Genomic DNA, 26,667 nt, shown 5'->3' on the forward strand with positions numbered 1-26,667 from the left:
TGATGTTGATTCACATCGATTCCTACTTCTGCATTTAAGGACAGATTCCATAGGAAAAAGAAGCCCAGGTATTTTCCATAGTGGAAGAAACTTACTGACACACTGGAGTTTGTTTTCAGAATTACCAGTCCAGAAACATGTCTTTTGCTTATTTTAGTTCTCTTGACTCTTTGGTAGAACAAAGGTGGACTAATGCAGAAAGTTGTATTTAGGTTGGGGAGGAAGATCAGTTAGTGGAGAGCTCCTGGTCCTGGGCAGACTGTCCCTTGAAACTAACTATTTTCTGTGGGTTCAGACCTTGTTCCTGAGCAGACTTTAGTTACAAGTTTTGTTTCTCTCATTTCTCCTCACCAAGACTTGGTGAACACAGCTAACAAATACTTCATCATTTGCTTTGGATTCAGTTCTAGGTGATTTATGTAATTTGTGTTGTTACCTTTGGAGGAAAATCATGGTAACAAACTTTGCTAAGAAACTAGATCTTTTAGGATTGTTTTGAATGAAGGCAGATTCCTTATATTTTCATCACCTAAGTCGCCTTCAGATGGGCAGGATGGAAAGGGTGTTGATGGAATTTAGATAGTGACATAACATGGAAGTTAATTATGTATTTTCCGTGAATTTAGAAGTAATTTCTCATAGTACAGCTGTTACGGTTTGCAGTTTTAAAGAAAATTTTTCACTGATCTCTGGGGCTGATTAGGAAAAGTAAACACATAGTAGTATTCTTTTGTATTAGGAAAATAAGCAGATGCACAGGCATTTACAAACTAGTAAATGTTTCTGTCAATTTATCACTTTTGAGTAAGTCCTATCTTCAGAAGATTGATTCTGATGTAAAAGCATTGTATTCGAAAGTATTCATGCTTTTCTTTCCTTTGTAGATCTCAAAAAGACACCAAGATGACACAGTTTTTTGGACACAATTTTGAGGATGAGAGGTGGCGTAAAGCAGCTTTAAAGAATGCTTTTTCTTTGCTGGGCAAACAACGGTTTGAACATTCTGCAGCGTTTTTTCTTTTAGCTGGTTGCCTCAGAGATGCAGTTGAGGTAATGATTGAAACTTTTTTTTTTTTTAAGATTTATTTATTTATTTGAGAGGTAGAGTTATAGATGGAGAGAGGAGAGAGAGAGAGACAGAGATCTTCCATCTGCCGGTTTACTCCCCAAATGTTTGCAATGGCTGGAGCTGAGCCAATCCAAAGCCGGGAGCCAGGAGCTTCTTCTGGGTCTCCCACTTGTGTGCAAGGGCCTAAGTATTTGGGCCATCTTCTGCTGTACCCATCTGGGATGCCATTGGAAGAGGAGCAGCCAGGTCTCAAACCAGCGCTAATATGGGATGCCAGCGTCACAGGCAGAGGCTTAGCCTGTTCTGCCACAGTGCTGGCCTTGGAACTTTTTTTTTTTTTTAAGATCTATTGATTTATTTGAAAGGCAGAGTTAGACAGGGAGAGAGAGAGAGAATCTTCCATCTACTGGTTTACTCCCCAAATGGCCGCAGTGGCCAGAGCTAGGCCAGACTGAAGCCAGGAGCTTCTTCTGGGTCTCCCAAGTGGGTGCAGCTGCATTTTTCCCTGCTTTCCCAGGCTCATTAGCAGGGAGTTGGATCAGAAGTATAGCAGCTGGGACTCAAACTAGTGCCCATGTGGGATGCCAATGGCCGCAATGGTTGGAGCTGAGCTGATTAAAAACTAGGAGGCAGGAGCTGCTTCTGGGTCTCCCACGTGGGTACAGGGGCCCAAGGACTTGGGCCATCTTCCACTGCTTTACCAGGCACATTAACAGGAAGCTGGATTGCAAGTGGAGTAGCTGGAGCTCAAACCAGTGCCCATGTGAGATGCTGGTGCTGCAGGCCAGGTCTTCAAACTGCTGTACCACAGTGCCAGCCGGCCTCTAACTGAAACTTTTTAAAACTCATTGTCACCCATTTCAGCTTCATCTAGAACCTCAGTTTTTACTTTTCAATTTCAACTTTAGTGGAAATAACAGAAGGCTAAATAATAACTGAAGTGATAGTATTTAGTAGTGACTTTGAAAAATCTGTCACTAGACTTGAGTGATGTTTTTACAGTCTTTTAATTTTATCAGGTTGTATTGATTGATTGATAGAAATAGGTTGTTAATACAGCTTTTAAGAATGTTCATGGAGGCTGGCTTTGTGATGCAGTGGATTAAGCCATTGCTTGTGATGGTGACATCCAATATCAGAGTGTTGCTTGGAGTCCAGCTGCTCTGCTTCTGATGCAGCTTCCTGCTAATGTGCCTGGGAAAATAGCAGAAGGTGGCCCATGTGCTTATGCCCTGCCACTCATGTGGGAGCAATGGATGATCCTCTTGGTTTTGGCCCAGCCCAGCCCTGGCAGGGAGCTGGGTAGGGAGCAGAAGTGGAGCAGCCAGGACACAAACCAGGATCTGTATGGAATGCGCATGTCACAGGCAGTGGGTTTACCCACTATGGCACAACAGCAGCTCCCATACAAGTATTTTAAAGCAGCTTTTTAATTTGGAAACACAGTGTGCTGGGGTGGCTGAAGAACACGTGATTATGACTAAAATAAAATGCAAGGGATCTTCAAAAAGTTTGTTGAATACATGTTAAGAAAAAAATGCCTAGATTTCAAATTTTTTGGCTACAAATCATCTCTTAATTTCATTTTCTACCCTTATATGAAGCTGGAATTATCTAATATTTTCTCATTAGGCTAATTCTTTTTGCAGGTATATATTTAGTATTAACCTAAATATTGTCAACCTTTTTTCTAGGTATGTCTTGAGAAACTGAACGACATTCAGTTAGCTCTTGTGATAGCAAGGCTCTATGAGTCCGAGTTTGATACATCTTCAACATATAAATCCATCTTATGCAAAAAGGTTTTAGGAATTGATTCTTCTGTCACTGAGTTCAGTTCAGTAAACATGAATATGCATTGTGATCCTTTTCTTCGGAGTATGGCTTGTTGGATTTTGGAAGATTATAGTGGTGCTCTGGAAACCTTAATAAGGCAACCTGTTAGAGAGGATGATGGTAAGCTGTGCTTGTCAAGTGCTCTGATTGAGAGTGTGTTTACTGCTCTGTTGGATGCTAAGGATGACACAAAACATGTTAAATTCATTGTCTCTATGACTCTGTGATTCGGTTGGGGACGTAGAGTTATATAGAGAGTTCTTTTTTGTTTCTTTAAAGTTTAATCCATTGAAAACCAAGAACCTTGGATTTCCATTTCTGTGAAGTAAGTTTATTGAACACAAAATATTATCAATACTTTCATGTGACTATTTTGCAAAATGTGATATGAAGCCAGTTTTTTAATCTTAGAAATCTTTTGTGTACTTATATATTAGTTTTGTAATTCTTACAGTAAAACTATTCATTGTAAAGAAAATTGTTTTCAGTGATGTGATTAGAAAATCTTTTTTTTTTTTTCCAAAGATTTATTTTTAATTTATTGGGAAGGCAGAGTTTTGGAGAGAGGTTTTCGATCTGCTGGTTCATTCTGCAGAAGATCACAATGCCCAGGGCTGGGCTGATCTGAGGCCAGGACCCTGGAGCTTCTGACACTTCTCCCATGAGGGTGGAGGGTCCAAGCTTTGAGCCACCTTCCTCTGCTTTCCATGGCACATTAGCAGGGAGCAAGATTGAAAGTGGAGCATACAGGTCTCAAACCAGTGTCCACATGGGATGCTGGCATTGCACATGGTGGCTTAGCCTGTTATACCACAACGCTGGCCTTGTGATCAGAAAAATCTTCATCCAAACTCTTTTTTTTTTTTTTGGGGGGGGGGACAGACAGAGTGGACAGTGAGAGAGAGAGACAGAGAGAAAGGTCTTCCTTTGCCGTTGGTTCACCCTCCAATGGCCGCCGCGGCCAGGGCACTGCGCTGATCCGATGGCAGGAGCCAGGTACTTATCCTGGTCTCCCATGGGGTGCAGGGCCCAAGGACTTGGGCCATCCTCCACTGCACTCCCGGGCCACAGCAGAGAGATGGCCTGGAAGAGGGGCAACCGGAACAGAATCCGGTGCCCTGACCGGGACTAGAACCCGGTGTGCCAGCACCGCAAGGCGGAGGATTAGCCTAGTGAGCCGCAGCGCCGGCCTCATCCAAACTCTTGATTGTATTTTTCAAGAGTGGAGAGTAAGTAGGCAGAAATTTGTTTTAAAATAAGATTTATTTATTTTATTTAAAAGGCATAGTTGGGGGAGGGAGATGCTTTCTTCTGTCTGCTTGTTCACTCCCCACAACGGCAGGTCTCCCACATCATTGCAGGGGCCCAAGCACCTGAGACATGATCTGCTGCTTTCCCAGGCACATTAGCAGAGAGCTGGACTAGAAATGGTGCAGCTGGGACGTGAATCGATGCCTGTATGGGATGTCAGTGTCAAAGGTGGTGGCTTAACCTGTTATGCCACAATGCAGGCCCCAGTAGAAATGTTTTTAATATACCTTTTTGAACTTTACTTCTGCCTTTTAGAACTCCTCCTAACTGAAATGTTCTTAGAGACTAATATAAAATGGAATTTCTTATGAATTCCTGTGAAAATGATGAGATTTGTTTTTCAAATATGTTTCCATAAATAGAATTAAGTCAGATAGCTGGTACAGTGGGTCTCATTTATGGTACTAATAAGAAATCTTCTAGGTCATAGTTTTTTGTGACATCATTTAATCAAGAAATATCATGTGCTTTTCCTTCTGAACTTAACGAGAAAGCTGTGTGACTTGGTCTCCCAACCATGTGAGCAAAGATGTTCAAGCTGGCCTCTCTGTAAGGCTAAGAGAACAAAGGAAGAGAACAAAACAAAACCCCTTTTCTAGCCCTTCTCTTGCACCCATACATATTCTTCTAACAAATGTGTTTTGATTTGGGATAAATATGTGATTGCATACTTTTACAATCAATTAAACTCATCTTTCTAGAAAAAAATGTTAGAGATGATAGTGGCTTAGACTGGGATGATGGGAGTTGAGGCAGAAAGAAATGATTGAATTTGAAATCTGATTTTAAGGTTGGTTAGATCGAACTGATTGGATATAGAGTATGAAGAAATTAGGAGTCAAGGATAACTCCTTGGTTTTTAGCTTGAACAGTAGGTAAATGACAGGGGCAAGTGGTATTTTAGATCCAAAAGGCTACTCTGGAGCCAGCATTGTGGCATAGTGGGTAAAGCCTCCACATGCGATGCCAGCATCCCATATGGCTACCAATTCTAGTCCTGGCTGCTCCACTTCTAATCCCGGTCCCTGCTAATGGCCTGGGAAAAGCAGCAGGAGATGGCCCAACTGCTTGGGCCCCTTCCACTCAAATGCAAGATGCCACACACATGGGAGACTGGGATGAAGCTGTTGACTCCTGGCTTTAGCCTGGCCTAGCACTGCAGCTGCAGCTTTCTGGAGAGTGAACTAGTGGATGGAAGATCTTGTGCACTCGCTCTGTCTCTCCCTTCTCCTCTTTGTAGCTTTGACTTTCAAAATAAATAAATGTTAAAAAAAAAAAAAAAAGAAGAAGAAGAAAAGAGAAGGCTTTGAGGGGGAATTGATTGAAATGAGCAAGTTAATCAATGTAGATGTGTGGAAAAAAGTGGTTTGGGCCAAGAGCACACTAAATAAAAAGGCCCTGAGGCACAAGTATATATATGTTAAGCTGAAATGTAATGTAGGCCTTTTGGTGTAGGAATTTAGGTTTTCATGGTGAAGCTGTGACTAGAGATACAGATGTGCTAGTTATTAGCTTACAGATAATACTTAAAGCCACTAGGTGATGTGAGTTTAACACTGAGTAGATGAAGAACTAAACTATAAGACCCCTTCTGCATTTGAGGGCAGCAAAGATGAGGACTCGCAGCATAACCTTTGTTTTCCTATTGTTACAACACTTGAATTACAAGTGTCTTCTTGTTGGTTAAGTCTATTAATAAGAATTTGTTTTAAAAATCATCTAGATAAGGGTGCAGTACCATAGTAGAAAAATAGGACTATAGTACAGATAGAAGCCTTAGTTTAACTCTTAAACTGTGTCTTGGCTCATAAAATGAATTTTCTTTCAGATCAAGTCATGACATCAGCCTGCAATCCTGCAGTTTTTAATTTTTACAATTATCTAAGAACACATCCTCTTTTGCTGAGACGTCATTTTGGATCATCTGATACGTTTCCCACACACATGAGTTTAACAGGAAAGAGTGGACTGGCAGGAACAATTAGTTTAAGTGAAAGAAGACTATTTTTTACTACTGCCAGTGCTCATTTAAAGGCCGGCTGCCCCATGTTGGCCCTGGAAGTCTTATCGAAGATGCCCAAGGTCATCACGAAGACAAAAGCATTTTATAAAGCATCTAGTTTTCTGGACACGGGTAGAGGTTCTTCTCCACTAAAATTGGATGCAGAGGAAGATAAGTCTTCTGCTGTTGATTGGTCAGAGTCATTGATAAATGGTTTTGGGTCCTCGTCAGAGGGTTCATCAGAGAAACAGTCCAACTCAGCACTTTCTTTTGACTGGAGCCAACCAAGTGTCATATTTCAGGACGACTCTTTAGAGTTAAAATGGGACAGTGATAACGATGAAGAAAATGAAGACCTCCCTCTTTCAATGAAAGAACTAAAACCTTTACAGAGAAAGATAGATAAAAAATTGGAGGAAGTAAGTTCCAGTTACACAGAATCTTTCAGCACAATTAATGAAAATGATATTTTAGATCCATCAGAAGATATAATTGCAGTCCAGTTAAAATTTAGAGCATGTTTAAAGATTCTCACAGTAGAACTTCGTACTTTATCTACTGGTTATGAAATAGATGGTGGAAAATTGCGTTACCAACTATACCACTGGCTTGAAAAAGAAGTGATAGCTCTTCAGAGGACTTGTGACTTTTGCTCAGATGTGGAAGAGCCACCGTCTGCATTAGGCAAAAGTGGAGGTGAATTCGGATTAAATGAGGACACTGAAGATTTGCTTCACCAAGCAAAAGGGAAACAATTGAGAGAAAATTTTCAGGAAAAAAGGCAGTGGCTCTTGAAATATCAGTCTCTCTTGAGGATGTTTCTTAGTTACTGTGTACTTCATGGATCCCATGGTGGGGGTCTTGCGTCTGTGAGAATGGAATTGATTCTTCTTTTACAAGAATCTCAGCAGGTGTGTAAATTACGTGATAGTCAAAAATAGTGCCTCTGTGCAGCAGGCTTCTGTACTGCTCTTTTTGGGTTTTGAGTACTAAAACTTTATTTTCTTCATTGCACTTGCTTTAGCGAATGTTCCCTTTGGTTCAGTTTTTCTTATTATGAGTTTCTTATTATGAGTTCTTATCATGAGTCCTGTGTGTTTTGCTGTTTGAAGACAATTCAGTATCAGGCCTTATGACCTGTTAAGCGCATACTCTGAAGTCTTAAAGGAAAGCTTTGTAAAGTAACAAGCTTTTTAGAAGAGATGATAGTCCATCATCTTGAAAAGATGGTTTTTGTGGTGTTGGCCCCCTCGGCTTCTTTCCCTCTAAGTTCTTATAAGGTATTTAGGTTATACTTGTTTTGAAGCTTTGAAAAGAACTTCCTGAATTAAAGTAATGGCTTGAAATTGTAAATAGTTGATTAACCTCATTTCCGTCTTTGTTTTTAAGGAAACATCAGAACCACTGTTTACTAGCCCTCTGTCAGAGCAAACCTCGGTGCCTCTCCTCTTTGCTTGTACAGCCAGTGCCAAAACAGTAGTTGCCAATCCATTGTTACACCTTAGTAATCTAACTCATGATATCCTGCATGCCATAATAAGCTTTGAATCACCACCCCATCCTGATCTCCAGAGCAATAAAGTAAGTATGCCTGGTCCCAAGGTTTTAAATCACCTGTACACAAGGATAAAACTAAAGAAAACTGTTAAGCCTTTTAAGAACAGTTGTACACATCAGACTAGACGTAGTGGTTATGTTACCTTATTTGTACTGGTTCTGATTAAAGAAAGCATATGGTTCTAAATTTCCTTTCCATCTGTTTGTAGACCAGGCTTATCTTACTTGTGGTATACTAAGTAGGGCACTTAAAAATTCTTTAAATTAAAATTCTAGTTACTTAGTCCTAGGTAACCACTTTATTAAGATTATTAAGATAAGAATAATAGGTGCATCTGAAGGTACATGAGTGATTTCTTTAGTTGTTCATTTAGCTAGAATGCTGATTGTGTGTGTGTGTGTGTGTGTGTGTGTTTTTAAGATGATAGCTTAATTTTTAGTGTAAAAGTACTGACAGATAAGTAAGGGTTTCCCATGTTAGTATTAGGCAGTGCCTAGTGTAAGGATAGTGTAAAGTACTTTGTCCCTATCTTTCTTCCAGATCATACAATACTTTATCAATCAACTTCATCATCATTCCTTGCACTGCTTGTTAAAAATTTGGATTCCTGAGTTCACTTCAGACTTACTGAATCAGTCTATGAGACTGAATTACAGGAATATGTACTTTTTTCTTTTTGTTTAAACACTTATTAGAGAGAGAAATCTTCCTCTGCTGTTTCACTCACCAAAAGGCTGTAATAGCACTGGCTGGGCTAGGCTAAACCAGGAGCCAAGGCTTCCATCTGGGTTTCCCACGTGGGTGGCAGGAGCCCAGGCAGCTGAATCCTCTGCTGCTCTCCCAGGCACATAGGCATGGAGCTGGATTGGAAGTGGAGAAGCCAAGACTTGAACTGGTGCCCATATGGGATGCCAGTGTTGCAGGCCACAGCTTAACGCACTGCACCACAGCACTAGCCCAGTAGCATGTATTATCTAAGATGTTCCTTAGGTGATTTTGATTTTGGTATATAATTAATAATATTACAATTGTCTAATCAACCATAGCATCTTCCTATCCATCATTATTCTCTTATCTATTGTTAATACCACATGTCATATTTCCCCATCTTTTCTCCCCAGACACATTGAAATCTTTTGAAGTATGCCCAAATTTGACTTTTTTTTTTTAGTATCCCCTGGGGGAGTAGGCTGTCTCCTAGGTTATGCTGTCACATATTTGTTTCCTGCTTGCTTGATGGTGGATTCTCCTTGCACAGTTTTGCCCTGTTGGATAACCATAATCCTTGTAATTTAATGTTGCCACTTCTCCTGTACTTTTCTGTAGCATAAGTGCCCATACTTCATTTTAAATTTAAAATTTAATTTCTTTCAAACTTTGCTGTAATTTTAAACAAACTATTCTGTATGTAACTTTATTCATAGCCTGTCTGTGCTGTATCATTTAGCTTTTGCTAGTTAAGAAACACTGAAATATTAGTGGCTTTTAAAAGCCATCATTTATTTTGATCATGATTCTGATGAGACTGGCTCATTAATTTCTTACATTTACACCAGCTGGGCTGACCTGTGGACTCTCTCAGTGATCTAGCATTTGTGTCAGTTAACAAGCTGTTGAACAGGCTGACAGGAGAATGTGAGTCTCACTCTCCAGCAGGCAAGTCCAATGTTTGGTCCAGATTCTCTATAGAGAAATAGGCTAGATAGAAGAGGAGTCTTCAGAAAGTACATGGAAAATGGATCTTAGGAAAAAACTATACTGGACTTTCAAAAAAAAAACTGTTACATCAAAATAAATTTAGCTTTTAATTAATTTTTCTGCCAACTTTTAAAATTACTTTGATGTATTAGAAAGAAAGAGATTTATTATAAGGATTGACTCATGTTACTGTGAAGGCTGGAAAGTCCCAAAACATGTTGTTGGCAAACAGAGCATCCAGGAGAACCATCTTCTTCTTCTTCTTCTTCTTCTTTTTTTTTTTTGCTTATTTGAAAAGCAGAGTTACAGAGAGGCAGAGGCAGAGAGAGAGAAAGAAAGAGAAAGTAAGTCAGTCTTGCATCCAATGGTTCACTCCCCAAATGGCCATAGTGGCCAGAGGTGGGCTGATCCAAAGCCAGGAGTTAGGAACTTCTTCCAGGTCTCCCATGTGGGTGCAGGGGCCCAAGGACTTGGACATTGTTCTACTGCTTTCCCAGGCCATAGCAGAGAGCTGGATTGGAAGTGGAGCAGCTGAGACTTGAACTGGCACCCATATGGGATACCAGTTCTGCAGGCAGTGGCTTTACCTGCTACGCCCCAGCACTGGCCCCGAGCCATCTACTTTATTCATTCATTCATTCGGCAGAGTTACAGAGAGGGAGAGGTAGAGAGAGAGAGAGAGAAAGGGAGAGGGCCAGCGCAGCAGCTCACTAGGCTAATCCTCCACCTGCGGAGCCAGCACCCCAGGTTCTAGTCCCAGTCGGGGCTCCGGATTCTGTCCTGGTTGCTCCTCTTCCAGTCCAGCTCTCTGCTGTGGCCTGGGAAGGCAGTGGAGGATGGCCCAAGCCCTTGGGTCCTGCACCCGTGTGGGAGACCAGGAGGAAGCACCTGGCTCCTGGCTTCGGATTGGCGCAGCATGCCGGCCGTAGCAGCCATTTGGGGGGGTGAATAAAAGGAAGGAAGACCTTTCTCTCTGTCTCTGTCTCTCTCTCGCTAACTCTGCCTATCAAAAAAAAAAAAAAAAAAGAGAGAGACAGAGACAGAGAAAGGGAGAGAAGTCTTCCGTTTGAAGGTTCACTCCCCAAATGGCCACAACAGCTGGAGCTGCGCCTATCCAAAGCTAGGAATGTCTTCTGGGTCCCCCACCGCAGGTGCAGGGGCCCAAGGACTTCCGAGCCACCTGCTTTAATAAATATACTGATTCAAGTCTGTATGTCATTTGGAAACTTTCTCACACAAATACCCAGGATAATATATGACCACATGTCTACAGTCCAGGATGCAGTCCCACCTAGATTTATTTTTTCCTCCACATTTTGTTTGTGGGATTTAAGAGCAACAAGAGCATTTGCAAGGTATGGGTTCAGAACTCACATGTTTACTTCTGTTGGAGCTGTTTGGTCAAAGCAAGTCACAAGGCCAACCCAGATTCAGTGAATAGAGTAATGACTTCAGTTCTGTATTAGAGACATTTCAAAAGTGTTGGCACTATTTTTACCACCTTCCTTGTGCCCACCCCCCCCCACCCCGCCCCGTTGTTTTTCTTTTTTTGAGAGGCAGTGAAAAAACTCCCACACCAAATGCCTGCTGTACTGGTAATGGATAGAGGTGGGGCCAGGCCCAGGAACCCAGTCCAAGTCTCCTAGAAGGTTGGAAGGAACCTGACTGCTTGAGCCATCACTACTGCTGTCCAGGATCGGCATTAGCAAGAAGCTGGAATCAGGAGCTTGAGCCAGGACCCTAAGCCACGAGCTCTGCTATAGGATGTGAATGTCCTAAACTGCATCTTAACTGTCAGGCCAGATATCTGCCCCTATTATGATATAGTTGATTTTAATTCATGTCCCATGTTTATTGACAGTTGGACAAGATAGCAATTATGTTTTCACCTGTCATTATGTTTTTATCTTACTGTACTTCATAATCAGATCACAAAACTGATCTTAAAATATTTCGTCAAGGGGCCGGCGCTGTGGCACAGCATGTTAACACCCTGGCCTGACACGCCAGCATCCCATATGGGCGCTGGTTTTTGTCCCGGCTGCTCCACTTCCGATCCAGCTCTCTGCTATGGCCTGGGAAAGCAGTAAGAACATGGCCCAAGTCCTTGGGCCCCTACACCTGCGTGGAAGACCTGGAGGAGGCTCCTGGTTTCGGAATGGCGCAGCTTTGGCTGTTGCGGCCAATTGGGGAGTGAACCATCAGAGGGAAGACCTCTCTCTCTCTCTCTCTCTCTCTCTTTCTCTCTCTCTCTCTCTCTCTGCCTCTCCTCTTTCTGTGTAACTCTGACTTTCAAATAAATCTTAAAAAAAATATTTAGTCAAGTCTACTTTCTTACCTACCTTAAGCTTCTTTTTTTCATATGGCTGCTACCATGCTATTTAGAATCTTCTATTTCTCAAAATTTGCTTATTCTACTGCCTTCTGATTGCTGTTTTCCACGTTATCCTTTCTCCTTTCTATAAAGCTTCACTCTGCAAGTTGATTTCTATGATAACTAGAATATGTGGTTGCTTGTTCTTCTTCAGTAATCTGTCCATAGGTGAACTCTTGGTTAAGTCTGTGCTTCTTCATGTTTTGATTGAATAAAAAACAGATTGAGTATTGTAGGGCTTGCCTTTAGTTTTTAAAAAGATTTATTTATTTATTTATTTGAAAAGCAGGGTGACAGAGAGGAAAGACAGAGGGAGGGAGATCTTCCATCTGCTAGTTCACTCCCCAAATAAGCACAGTGGCCAAGTATGTGCCAGGCTGAAGCCAGGAGCCAGGAACTCCATGTGGATCTCCCACGTGAGTGGCACAAGTACTTGGTCCATCACTTGGTGCTTTCTCAGGAACATTAGCAGGGAGCAAGGACTTGAAGCAGAGCAGCTGAGATTCGAGGCTTCACTCTGCTAAGGGATGCTGCTGTTGTGTTGCTTCCCCTGCTGCTCTCGGACTCTAGTCCCAAGGACTTGCTTCTTTTTTTTTTTTTTTTTAAGATTTATTTATTTATTTGAAAGAGTTACACAGAAAAGGAGAGGCAGAGAGCAAAAAGAAAGAGAGAAAATCACTGGTTCACTCCCCAATTGGCCACAATAGCTAGAGCTGGGCTGATACAAAGCCGTGAGCCTGGAGCTTCTTCCAGGTCTCCCATGTGGGTGCAGGGGCCCAAGGACTTGGGCCATTTTCTACTGCTTTCCCAGGCCATAGCAGAGAGCTGGATCAGAAGTGGAGGAGCTGAGACTCGAACCGGTGCCCACGTGGGATGCTGGCACTGCAGGTGGCAGCTTTACCCACTACACAGCACTGGCCCCAGGACTTGCTTGTAAATACATGGTTCATGCTCTGCTGGGTAGCTGACATCTGGTTCTCTTTGCTCCTGAAAATCAAACTGCATAGCAGGTGTGTGTTTTAAAATTTCCACCAAAGGACTCGGTATATTATCTTTAAATTTTCCGTAGTGAGACTTCCTTAGGTAGAAATGTGTGTTAGAGAAAAATAAAAAGTAAGTAATTTTTACAGATAAAATTTTCCCAGCAGTTTAAAAGTGCTGATTATATTTTGAAAGTTATATTTAAAAATGTTTAAGCAATTTTGTTGTTTTTTTTTCTTCCAGGTGTATGTAATGCACACTTTGGCAGCCTCACTTTCTGCTTGTATTTATCAGTGTCTTTGTGGTAGTCATAACTACAGGTAAATGTGGTTTTCTGAAATTTAAGAATGCTTGTGTATCCATTGAGGTTTCATATTTATCTTTTTGCTTTTGAATGATATATAGCAGTCTGCTTTATTTTTTTTTTTTTAAGATGTATTTATTTTACTTGAAAGTCAGAGTTACAGAGGGGGTGGGGTCCTTCATCTGCTGGTTCACTCCCCAATTGACCGCAGTGGCCAGAGCTGTACTAATCCATAGCCAGAAGCCAGGAACTTCTGGGTCTCACATGTGGGTGCAGGGGCCTAAGACCTTGGGCCATCTTCTACTGCTTTACCTGGCCATAGCAGAGAGCTGGATAGGAAGTGGAGCAGCCGGAACAGGAACCGGGGCCCATATGGAATGCCAGCACGCAGGTGGAGAATTAACCTACCATGCCACAGTGCAGGCCCCAGCAGTCTACTTAAGTAATGCAAAAAGCACATGACTGAGATGTTGAGTACTTTTTTTTCATATTTAAAATGTTAGTTTATGCCTTTATGGAAAATGGATCTCAGTAAACCCTTACCAGTATAACTTACTGAACACCATTATTAATCACTGCCTTATGCAGACATTCTGATGGGTACTCAGAATTTTAACATTAATAAGTTCTCTCCTTTAAGAATGATAGATAATGTATGATAGTACTTAAATGATAAGTTCTGCAACATGTTAGATACCAAGAAGCCCAGGGAGCCCAGAGGACAGGGGGACTAACTTGGACTAAATTGAGATAATTTTTATTTAAAGTGTTATTTATTTATGTGAAAGTTAGAATTACATAGAGGCCGGCACCCCGGCTCCCTAGGCTAATCCTCCGCCTTGCGGCGCCGGCACACCAGGTTCTGGTCCCGGTCAGGGCGCCGGATTCTGTCCCAGTTGCCCCTCTTCCAGGCCAGCTCTCTGCTGTGGCCCGGGAGTGCAGTGGAGGATGGCCCGAGTGCTTGGGCCCTGCACCCCATGGGAGACTAGGAGAAGTACCTGGCTCCTGCCATCGGATCAGCGCAGTGCGCCGGCTGCGGCGGCCATTGGAGGGTGAACCAACGGCAAAGGAAGACCTTTCTCTCTCTCTCTCTCTCTCTCTCTCACTGTCCACTCTGCCTGTCAATTAAAAAAAAAAAAAATAATTACATAGAAGGATAGGCAGAGAGATCTTTTATCCACTGTTTCACTCCCTGTATGGCCAAACGGCCAGAGCTGGGCTGATTGGAAGCCAGGAGCTTCCTCTGGTTCTCCCACATGGGTGCAGGGGGCCAAGGACTAGGGCCATCTTCTGCTGCTTTCCCAGGCCATTAGCAGGGAGCTGGATGCGAAGTGGAGCAGCCAGACATGAACAAGCTCCTATGTGGGATGCCAGTGGCACAATGCTGGCCCTGGAAGAGCTGCTATGTAGGGTTTTTCTAGTTCTAAAGTTTGACTACAGTTTATCTAGAATTCACAAAATATTGTTTGGCACTCTATGGGGTCTTTCTGTATTTTTTTAGTTGTTTGAAATTGTGTGACATTGTTTTCTGAATATTGTCTCAAATGTCTTCTATTTCTTTTCCTGTTACACAGATACTATAACTTTTTAGCCTGTTCTCCCTGCCCTCTTTAACTTTCTTTTGGGTTCTCCTTTTCTCTTTCTGTTGCATTTCAGGAAAAATCTTCTATCCATTTTCTAGACATTGATTTATTATTCCGCAGTGTCTTGTCTTTATTTAGCCACAGGTTTTTTTTTTTTTTTTTAGAAATTCCATTTTTAAGCGTTCTTTTTTAAAAAATTATTCTTAATTGACAGGTAATTGTACATATTTATGGGATACAGGGTCATATATTTTTTAAAGACTATTTATTTGAAAGTCAGAGTTACACAGAGAGAGGACAGGCAGAGAGAGGTGTCTTCTATCCGCTGGTTCACTTCCCAATTAGCCACAATGGCCAGAGTTGTGCTGATCAAAAGCCAGGAGCCAGGAGCTTCTTCCAGGTCTCCCACGCAGGTGCAGGGGCCCAAGGACTTGAGCCATCTTCTATTGCTTTCCCAGGCCATAGCAGAGAGCTGGGTTGAAAGAGGAGCAGTCGGGACTCAAACCGGCACCCATATGGGATGCTGGCACTGTAGGCAATGGCTTTACCTGCTGTGCCACAGCGCCGGCCCCACAGAGTCATATTTTGATATATCACCTCATATGTTTATTATTTCTTTGTGGTAAGAACATTAAAAATCCTTTCTCTAACTATTTTGAAATAAGCAGTATGCAGTGGTTAACTGTGGTTGCCATAGAACCCTAAAACTGTTCCTCCTGTCTGACACTTACACAGTGTGTCGGAGTGTCTCAGCAGGTTTCTGACTTGCTCTCAGGTGGGAATGATCCATTGATGTCTGGTGCATATATGGGTGGAAGGAGAATCCAGAGCTCTCTAGTCTGTCATGCTGGTGATGTCACTCTGAATCTCTTGATCATTGTAATAACTGCTTCTATTTTTTATAACTTATTTTTATTTTCAAAACTTTGAGCCTTACGTTCTTTTCTTACTGTTGGGATAAGTCTGCTTCCTCAGGTGAAATTGTAAATGATGACAGCTTGGTGTTGATTTTTGCTTGTCTGTTCATCTTACATGTTTGAATTCTCCATGAATTGCCTCACTTCCTCTCTGGTTACATGTGTATTCCAAACATAGTTGCTTTTGTTGACCTTAGTCCTTTAAGAGTTCATTTTCTTATTTTTGAGTGTGACATTATTTTCAACTTTTTATTTGTTGGTTTCCCAACATTTCTATAGGTTTATGATAGCAAGAGGGAAGGTTTTTGTTGTTACTTTGCTATCTTGAAGCCGAGAAGTAAGGCAAGAGAAACTACCTAGGAACGCATTAAAACGTCAGTGGCCAGTGAGATTTACCAGTCAGAGCAGATTTAAACCAGCAAATTCCTGTGTCTACAGATTATATTCATTTGTTTAGTGTATGATACAGGAATATCTGAAGAATTTGACAAAATTTTTATACCATCTTGTCATGATTATTTTGTAGTTTGTCAAGCTGCAAGTTATTTTGAGCATCTGTTTACTTAGTCTTAAAGAGTCATGTATGGGGGAAGCTCATACTGACTTTCCAGATTACATGAAGTACTCATCCGTATCGCCTTCATAGCATTGGATGCATAACTTCATCTTTAAGGACAATATGATAGAATTATTTCCATGTTATTCCCCCACCAGAGTATGTATTTCATGGGGACAGACACTGTTTTTCTTTATATGCCTAGTTGAGTGCTTGACGTAGAGTAGGCTAATCATTAAAATAAAACTGAATGGTAGGCATTTAGCAATAGAGAGGATGATAACTGGGATGCCCTCATCCCGCGTCAGAGACTTTGTGCTGATGCCCACCTCTGGTTCCTGACTGCAGTTGCTTGATGATGTAGACCTTGAAAGGCAGCCGTGGTGGCTCAGCTTTTGGGATCCTGCCACACATGTGGGAGAGACCGTGATGGGCCCCATCTAGGCATCTGGGGAATGAATCTAGGGTTGGGAGATCTTTCTGTCTGTCTCGGCCTCTCAAATAAGTAAAAAATAAAAATCAGAATGAAATAAAATGGAGTCTAAACAGACTTTGAGTTAAATAACTTTAAAGCCCAATAATAAAGTCCAGTACGTAGGCTTGCTATGTGTAGTCCCTTGTAATTTAAAGTTCTTATTTGTACTTATTCTAGGTCTTTTTTTTTTTTTTCAGATTTATTTATTTATTTGAAAGGCAGAGAGTAGGGGAGGTCTTCCATCCAGTGGTTCACTCTCCAAATGGCCACAAAGGCTAGGTCTGGGCCAGGTAGAAGCCAGAAGCTTCTTCTGGGTCTCCCACATGGGTTCAGGGGTCCAAGCACTTGGGCTATCTGATGCAGCTTTCTCAGGCACATTAGCAGAGTTGGATCAGAAGTGAAGCAATGGGGTCTCTAACCTGTATGTGATGCCAGCTTCCTAGGTAGCAGCTTTACCCTCTGTGCCACAATGGCTCCTCTTCTAGGTCTTTTAATAAATAAGGATTCTTAAAACCTGTCAGATGTGCTTTAATTTAGAAAATGTGTTTATTTACATTTAAAAGCTACTTTTTTTAAATATAGCACTAGACTGTATGCTACTTTAAATTAATGATGTTACCATTAATAAAAATTTATATTTAGCATGGAAATACCAACATATGTAATTCATGATAGATTTCAATGCTGTTTTTTCTCCTTAGTTCATTACAAACAAATCAGTTTACTGGAATGGTGTATCAGACAGTATTGCTTCCTCATCGACATTCTTTGAAAACAGGAAGCTTAGATGAAGCAATAACTCCCAATACATCACCAGCTCAATGGCCAGGTATAAGTAATTTCTAGCTGTATGAGTTTTTCTTAGTCATCTTGAAAATCTTAGTGAGTGAAAATCACATTTGGTTTGGTTTTGCCGTGGGATAATCATTGTTAAACATAGCTGGAGTTGATGCCAGTTCATCACCATTCATTACAAATTATGTAATCACTAAAAATTAGTATTCCCCAGATAATTATACTACAGTAACCTAAAAATGTTGTTATATTATTTAAAAATAATTTTACTCTTATGATAGAAAAACATTTTTGCCAATATAGTTTTAACTGTGAGATTTTAGTAATATTGCATATTTTCAGTATTTAATCTGTAGCTCTCTATGAATCCTTGGAAGAAAATAGTCCTGATTCAATACAGTTTTCTGCAAAATTAGAAAAACTTAAAAACTTTGCAAGAAAGTAGTTAACTTTTAATAATTATTGTTGGTGTAGCTGTGTTTGTTTTTGGTTCCAGGAATAACTTGTCTAATTCGACTTTTGAATTCTTCGGGTGAAGAAGCCCAGTCAGGGCTTACAGTATTACTCTGTGAGATTCTCACAGCCGTGTATCTGAGTCTCTTCATCCATGGCCTGGCAACACATTCCAGTAATGAACTGTTTCGGATTGTGGCCCATCCTCTAAATGAAAAAATGTGGTCTGCTATATTTGGTGGAGGTGCACATGTTCCTAGCAAAGAACAGACAGACTCAAAAACTTTACCTGGTGAGTTTTTAATCTTTTCCTTAATCTTACTTAAGGCTGCCGGTTTATTAGTCATCTGAATTTTTAAATGTAATCACACTTCAATTTAGTCACAGTAATCAGTTTTTGTTACAGATCATTGTATTAAAGCAAGATCAAATAATTTTTTGGTGAAAATGCAGATTCTGGTGCAGTTTTCAATCTTTAAGATGCCCCTGCACTGGTGAATAGAATTTCTAATGTAATTGTATTAAGTCTTTTACTATGGAATTTTTTTTATAGTACACTGTAGTACTGGTTTTTGTTCTATCCCAAATACGGACTCTTTCTTCTTTCTTTGGCAGGAAGGCACTTTGCTATGCCTAGTCCTCACCAGGTAGTGGTATTCTCCATGGAGTGTGTGGGCTTTTCCAAAGCTCTCTCAGCCATCAGTTCTCATAGTCCTACCAGTCCTGCAGGCAAGATACTAGCTTTAGAAATAGGCTTTTACAATTCAGCTTGCTTTGTGTTGTTTTGGGGGGAGTGGGGTAAAGTGGGCCAGTTTTATTTTGTTTGCCATTTAAATAAAATTGAGAAATTTCCTTTAATCAAGCCATATTTTTTGATTTAAAACTGATTAGCATTTTAGAAAACTGTTTTCTAATTCTGCTTTTAAATTCTTTGTTTTTATTATCCTCTTACCCTTATATTTTCATATTTCTAAGTGTATAAAAATAAAAGTATGGGCTGATCATAGTAAATCAGACTATGGCTTGAAATGACTGGAAAAGCACACTCAATGACGCTGCATTATGATTTGCAATTAGGGTTTTTGGATTTCTAAGTGTTAATAATACTATGAAAAGTAAATGTTGTAAATGGTTTTATCTCTTTTCTGAAACTTTCTTACATGAAGACTATATGTACTATATTTATGACGCAGTTGAAACAGCAGACTTTGTCTCTAGAACAACCTCCATGATGCTTTTGCTTCTGTGTTTCTGTGATTAGCCCATGCATGATGATCTTGGTTTTCCAGTTTTGGAGGTTACTGGAAGTACATTTAAGGATTAATGTATAGTACCTGAAAACCTATTTCAATGTATACTAACTATGAAAAAAATTTTTAAATACTTTTCAAAAAACAGCACTATACACACACACATTAAGAATGAGCCCAGCAAGATTACTTATCTCTTTATGAATGTTAGGACACTTTCTCCCTCCCATTTATACTTCACTTATGCATGTTTTTATATATGTTTGTAGGTTTGAATATTTATGTGTTTGGAGATGAGGCAGGATGTAGGAAGGTGTGCGTGTGAAAGGAAAACTAAAATTTGAATTTGACTTCATTATTTGGCAGAAAATTATTGCCAAAATTTATACTGTGATAAATAATATTTTTGGATGAAGCTGTATTATTATTAAGAAAGTTTAAAAAGTTATCTTGTTAAAATAGTAGAAAATTATTAATAGCAGTGTTGTACTTCCCTAAAAACAGTTTCTACTAAGTCATAGTCCTGGATGATTGCACAACAAAAATCGTGATGGCCTACCTACAACTTTTTTCCCTTTATCGAAATGGTTTCTTAAGTTACCTAAGACACTTAATTTCTAATCCATGTCACTTCCCTCTTCCAAAAAGAAATAAACTGGCAGATATTCAGTCTTTTATGTTTAATAGGAACAATAAAGCAAAATCAGTTTACGACTTTGAGCAAAGTTCAATTCACTTTTTCTGTAAAGGGCCACGTATATAATTGAGGCCTTCCAGAGCCTTTGGTGTTTCACAGCCATTGAGTTCTGACCTTGTAGCACACCAGCAGCCGTAGATAATGTGTAGACAAATCGTTGTGACTGTGTTCTCATAAAATGTCATTTACAAAAATAGGTAAGGATATGCCATCCCCTGCTGTAGAAGCAGAAGTGGTTTGTCATTGCTTCTTCTGGAAAAAAACATTTGCCTTCCCGGTGAAAGGAATTGTTTTTTTTTCTCTATTAAGATTGATTTATTTACTTGAGAGGCAGAGTTACAGACACAGAGAGACAGAGAGGTCTTCCATCTGCTGGTTCACTCCCTAAATGGCCGCAATGGCTGGAGCTGGGCTGGTCCGAAGCCAGGAGCCAGAAGGTTCTTCCAGGTCTCCCACACGGGTACGGGGCCCAAGCTTCTACTGCTTTGGCAGGCCGTCAGCAGGGAGCTGGATCAGAAGTGGAGTAGCTGGGAGTTGGACCAGCTTACATATGGGATTCTGGTTATGCAGGGGGTTGCTTAACCTATTGCACCACAACACCGGCTTTGAATTTAAGTTTCAAGAAAAGTAAAATTACTCTTTTCGGACCTAAACTTTACATTGAATCTTTTGCTGGTGTTTGACCTAACCCCACATTAGTGCTTATGAAACAGCCAGGGGCATTGATAGGATAGTTTATGTCTTCCTTGCTAAGGCCCCGGCTGCTTCAGCAAGGCCAGGGGCTAATTCGGTTTTGGGTGCTACAAAGTACTGAGAATTCTCAAGGCTCTTATGGCCTCTTCCGAAACTTTGTGCCATCTTGCCTGGCACTCACCTGCCTGTCACACTTTGCTCACTGTTGTATCTCTCTGGTTCCTGTCCATTGTCTTGAATTTATTTATTTATTTTTTTACCTTTCCTCCTTATGAACTTCAAATTTTAAGTGCAGATTTACTGTATTTACCAAATGCATCTTTGTTTATTAAAATAATAAATATTTTAACTCTTAGAAATTCTTTTCTGATTTTTAACACAGTGCTTTTCTGTTTGATTTATTTATTTTTGCATGGATTTAGAAAAAGACTTCATGTGAAATATATCTTGGACTATATACTTTAGATAACAGAAGTCAAGAAAAAGTTTCAAAGTATAAAGGAAGTAAGAGTCATAGCTCTGTTAAATTTAATATTAAGTAAATAGTTGATATATTAATTTTGGTTCTGTTTGTAATATGTTCTAAGAAAAATCATTTGTTAAGCCTTTAATCTTGTTAATATGAAATGTTTAAAGGGGTAAGTTCTTTCTGAGGACAGATTTTTAAAAAACAAAAAAAGCAAAATATGTTCTTTTTACGAATTTTTTTTTTTATTTTTTATTTTTTTAATTTTTTTGACAGGCAGAGTGGACAGTGAGAGAGAGAGAGACAGAGAGAAAGGTCTTCCTTTTGCCGTTGGTTCACCCTCCAACGGCCACCACGGCCGGCACGTTGCGGCCTGCGCACCGCGCTGATCAGATGGGAGGAGCCAGGTGCTTCTCCTGGTCTCCCATGGGGTGCAGGGCCCAAGCACTTGGGCCATCCTCCACTGCACTCCCTGGCCACAGCAGAGAGCTGGCCTGGAAGAGGGGCAACCGGGACAGAATCCGGCGCCCCGACCAGGACTAGAACCTGGTGTGCCAGCGCTGCAGGCGGAGGATTAGCTTAGTGAGCTTTGGCGCTGGCCTAAAATATGTTCTTAATGATCATCAAGTCTGTTTAACTATTTCTGCTGAGCACATTTGTATAAAGAGCTTTACTCAAAATCCACAGTCATCCTTGTTTAACCACTCAGATTTTTAAGTTGTTGTTCATAGGTAAAAACGCCATCTTATAAATCATTTTCCAATTTTACTATATGTGCTGCCGAAGCGAGCACCATCTTATAAATCATTTTCAAGTACCATTGTAAACTGTATCCTACTATTTGGTGAATCCCAAATAAACAAAAATAAAATGACTAAAAATGATCTCCATCTGTATCTCCCAACCTCTTGAGTTGGGACATGGTAGTTCAATAGCTTAGAATAATTAGCAGCACTTAAAGAACACATGAATGTGTGATTTGTCAGTTTGTTAACTAGAAAAAAGGAATACACTCACTAAATTCTGAAGGCTCAGGGCTACTGGTTCCAAAGCTGAACTACTTTGAAAACAAACAGGGATAAAGTGGGCAAGGGGTAGGAGGAGATAAAGGTAGAGAGAAGACATTAAGTAGCGAAGGCAAATGAAGGAAGTGACGATTAGAAGTAGCAGACATGTGATGCAGATCCACTGAAAACTAGGGAGAAAACATCTGAGAACAGAACATTAGCCAACACAAGGCATAAGCACTCGTGGTTTCAGTGTGAAATAGTTTTGAAATCTCAATTTTTGAAGGCATTACTATGTTGATCTGAAAGCATACCAAGTAAAGCTGCACAACACCCTGAGTGAATTTGCGATAGTGGGGAGCAGCCCGCCAGTTTGGATTACTGTGGAAGATAATCGTGATGCCACAAGAGTCCCACACGTTAAGTACCAGTCAATATATGTTGCAGACTGAGTGAATAGAGTAACGTTTTGTAAAGTAACATTCTGGATTCAGTCGCTTTAAAATTTTCCAAATGAAAACTGGCCAATCTGGTTTTTTTCTGAAAAATCAAAATAGTGTTATAACACTCTATCTTATTAGAAATGATATATGTACTTAGAATCGCTAAATGACATTTTCTAAACAGTATTTACATAAGCTTAGAACTCTGAAAAGAATTTGAAAGTTAGCATTTGTTTTTCTTACTCTGGTATAAAACCAGACTTTAATTTTCTTTGCAGACATAGTCTCATGAACTAAGTTATATTTTTCTCCACATCTGTTATATATTTAATGTATCAGTTATTTTGGTGACATAATACTTAAATATAACTTAACCTTTGTGGTTGAAGAAAAAGGTGAATTTTATTAGACCAACTTGGTAGATCAGAATAGTTAAAATGTTAGTGTATCTAAGTAATTTAACTTTTGATCACATTTAAATTTCTTTATGAATATTACATCATATGTAAATGAAGAACTTGATTTTCTAATTAAGCAAAACTATAGTACATGTGTGTGTTCCTGAATTTTTGCATTGTTTTCTTATGGTTGATTTTTAGAGAATCAGCGAAGCAATTGCAGTTTTCAAAAAATTACTCTTTTGGTAACAGTTAGAAATCCATACTTTTGCTTTTTAATGCATATTGTAAGGCAAAATAAAGTTTTTTTGTAAGAATTTTATTATATTTCTGATAATATTTTCAATTATAAGAACTGTGAATTTTCTATACTTAATTTACATTAATGATTTTTTATGTCTCCAAATTGAGGCATGAAATATAAAATGAATTATTTGTGGTAAGCATGTATGTTTTTTTTTACTACAAGGTTGTTAAGATGTTCTAGATACTTTAAAGTATGCTTTGGATATTTTATTATTTATGTTAAATATAGGTCAGAAAATTAGATATTTTGCTGTTTCCTATGAACTTGTATAAAAATAAAAGTTTTGTTTTCACTATGCAGTGATTATCACATCATTGCTATTATTTCTTTGGCAAAATAGCAAAAATTCTTGACCAGAAAAGGTAAGACTTGAATCATTTTAAAATACAAAGCAAAACTAGCTATTTAAAATGTTAGTGAATATGCCAAGTACTTCTAAAAGGTGATTTATTGTGAAGAACTTCTTCTTTTTTTTTTTTTTTTTTTTTTTTTTGGACAGGCAGAGTGGACAGTGAGAGAGAGAGACAGAGAGAAAGGTCTTCCTTTGCCGTTGGTTCACCCTCCAATGGCCGCCGCGGTTGGCGCACCGCGTTGATCCGATGGCAGGAGCCAGGAGCCAGGTGCTTTTCCTGGTCTCCCATGGGGTTCAGGGCCCAAGCACCTGGGCCATCCTCCACTGCACTCCCGGGCCACAGCAGAGAGCTGGCCTGGAAGAGGGGCAACCGGGACAGAATCCGGCGCCCTGACCGGAACTAGAACCCGGTGTGCCGGCGCCACAAGGCGGAGGATTAGCCTAGTGAGCCGCGGCGCTGGCCTGTGAAGAACTTTTAAAAGGCAATTGAACCTCAAAATAACTAATTTTTTGTGGTAAAGTAGTACCTTTTTTCTTAAAATATAAGTATTTTATTGAGGATCATATAATATAAATTTGAAAGTTTAAAAGGCATTCTCTTCAGGTTTTTTCTCCCTTTTGTTTTTGTTTTTGTAAATAATGATGGAAGACAGGTTCTCATATAGTCAGGGTAGGTGATGCATAGAAAAAAAATAAACCTTCCATGAAATGCACATGTATCATTTTTTACATATAATTACCTTTTTATTTCACTGCTTAAGTCTAATACAAAGGAAGAGGCTAACCTTACAAGAAATGGAACTTCTCTGTCTGGCCTACACTGTCAGTATTTCTACGTCTCTGGCTGAGACTAAGTGTGTGCTCTCTCTCTCTCTATGCAATGCTGTTCTCTAGTATTTATGGCAGTTCAGAGTCCTGAAGCAGAAAGGCTTGAGTGCATTCTCTATTCTAATTTTTTATTAAAAAAAAAAAAGTAACATTTACCATGTTAACCATTTTTAAGTGTACAGTTTGGTAGTGTTAATTATATTCACATTTTTGTGAAACAGACCTCCAGAACTTTTGCATCTTGCAAATCTAAAACATGTCGTTTTCATGAAATGGTCATCCCCTCATCTGATGGTAACTGCCATTCTTTGTTTTTTCAGAAATTTTACTACTTAAGGTACTCCCGTTAAGTGGAATTATATAATATTTACCTTTTTTGTGACTGTCTTATTTCACTTAACGTATCTTCAAGGTTCATCTTTATTGTAGTGTATGGAAGAATTGCCTTCCTTTTTAAGATGAATATTCTACTGTTTATGTGTACTCTATTCAGATTTTCAGTAAATTTGTTGAATTTGAGCTGAAATCTCAATAGACAGAAACATATTATGCCGTTCGGGTAGATTGCTGCTCTTGGGCGGTGATCTCTAGATTTCTGATTACATGACTCCTCCCTCAAAGCATGAATGACTACTAGCTCCCAGTAAGTGTGTGTTCATGTGTGCTGCGGTTCCCGGTCACAAGCACTGATAGTTTTCTTCCTCTTGCACTCTCTCCTTCCCCAGCTTTGCTCCCCCGCTGCCCTCCCCGCGCCCTGTTGTTTCTCCTTCTTTCCCTTTTCCCATTCCCTTTTCTTTTCTTCGCTTTCTCTCAACCCCTTCTTTTCTCCTTCTCCCCTTTTTCTCACTTAGTAATAAAAAGATCTAAATAGCAGTTGGAATATTTTCCTTTCATATTCCAGTGAATTGTTTCGCACACTTCTCTGTAATTTGAAGGCAAATCACTACAGCACTTCAGTTTTATGGATATTTATGGAGTGTGTTCAAGTTCCTGTGTGAGATGATTAATGGTTCTAGAAGGATCTTAAGGGGCAAACAGTCTTTCTAAAAACCAATGGTACCTTGTCAGATTATTTTCTTGTCATCAGTGTCATTCTTTTTGGATTAAGAAATACCTTCAATTAACTGCTTTTTTAATCTTTTCCTTTTTGGACTCTTGGAAGTTTATTTGTGAAATCGTGTTTCACACATATTTGTGAGGGTTTCTTTTATATGTAATTTGTGTCCATGAGCATTTGTACTTCTCACACTTTTTACCTAAAGAATCTGGATGATAAAAGGAAAGTGAATGTGTAACTTTTGGAAGACTGTGAAATTAGACTCCATTGGCTTACTGAAAGCAAGGGATAGATTTAAAATCTTTTTTATCTTTATATGAATATAAATTTATATGAATATAATTTATATTTGTATTTCTTTCAGCGTTGAATACTTTTTTAATGATTTATTTATTTTATTTAATTGAAAGAGTTACACAGAGAGAGGAAGATACAGAGAAAGAGATCTTCCTTCCACTGGCTCACTCCCCTAATGTCCATAGTGGCTGGGGCTGACCTAAGCTGAATCCAGGAGTCAGGAGCTTCTTCTTGATTTCCCACATGGGAGGCAGGGGTCCGAGCACTTGGACCATGTTCTGCTTTTTTTTGCTTTCCCAGGCACATGAGTAGGGAGCTGAATCAGAAGTGGAGCAGCTGGGTCTTGAACCAGTACCAAAAGGGATGCCAGTGTTGCAGGTGGCAGCTTTTACCCACCACACCACAATGCCGGCCCCTCAACATTAAATGTTTCAACCATCAGTCAAGTAAATTAACTTTTTTGTTCTGCCTCGCATTGGGGCTAAACATGAAGGTCCAGCAAAATGGGCCTTTTGAAGCTTCATGTGCCCCTGTACACTCAGGAGTGGCCCTGTGAACAAGGGTGCCAGGTACTGAGAGGTAGAAAATAAGCCGGTTCTGCTGGTTACTTTTAAGTTCAGTTTTAAAAGCCATGATGTTTTATGTACATTCACAAATTAGTTTCAGTATATCTGACTGGAAATTATAAACTGAAAAAGCAAATCTGAACTTGTAATCTTTAGTCCATCAAAAACGTCTTCCTCAACCGCGGCACACCGGGTTCTAGTCCCGGTCAGGGTGCCAGATTCTGTCCCGGCTGCCCCTAATCCAGGCCAGCTCTCTGCTGTGGCCCAGGAGTGCAGTGGAGGATGGCCCAAGTGCTTGGGCCCTGCACCCCATGGGAAACCAGGAGAAGCACCTGGCTCTTGCCATCAGATCAGCGTGGTGCACCGGCCGCGGCGGCCACTGGAGGGTGAACCA

At 40.0% G+C, this 26,667-nt stretch overlaps 1 protein-coding gene across 9 annotated transcripts in view; it reads left to right on the forward strand.

Moving 5' to 3' along the window:
- The window catches only part of DMXL1 (Dmx like 1), a 171,307-nt gene that overhangs the window by 86,095 nt on the left and 58,545 nt on the right, over window positions 1-26,667 (forward strand). For 6 of the 9 annotated variants that reach the window (XM_070076024.1, XM_070076025.1, XM_070076026.1 and 3 more), the window contains 8 exons: window positions 885-1,050; window positions 2,764-3,025; window positions 6,045-7,129; window positions 7,608-7,799; window positions 13,073-13,149; window positions 17,366-17,493; window positions 17,956-18,204; window positions 18,528-18,641. In XM_070076024.1, the coding sequence (XP_069932125.1) occupies window positions 885-1,050; window positions 2,764-3,025; window positions 6,045-7,129; window positions 7,608-7,799; window positions 13,073-13,149; window positions 17,366-17,493; window positions 17,956-18,204; window positions 18,528-18,641 (2,273 nt within the window). The remainder of the gene's footprint in view (window positions 1-884; window positions 1,051-2,763; window positions 3,026-6,044; window positions 7,130-7,607; window positions 7,800-13,072; window positions 13,150-17,365; window positions 17,494-17,955; window positions 18,205-18,527; window positions 18,642-26,667) is intronic. The other 3 variants (XM_070076029.1, XM_070076030.1, XM_070076031.1) reach the window with 1 other exon arrangement.

Source organism: Oryctolagus cuniculus, chromosome 6, assembly GCF_964237555.1.
Source record: "Oryctolagus cuniculus chromosome 6, mOryCun1.1, whole genome shotgun sequence".
Taxonomy (NCBI): Eukaryota; Metazoa; Chordata; class Mammalia; order Lagomorpha; family Leporidae; genus Oryctolagus; species Oryctolagus cuniculus.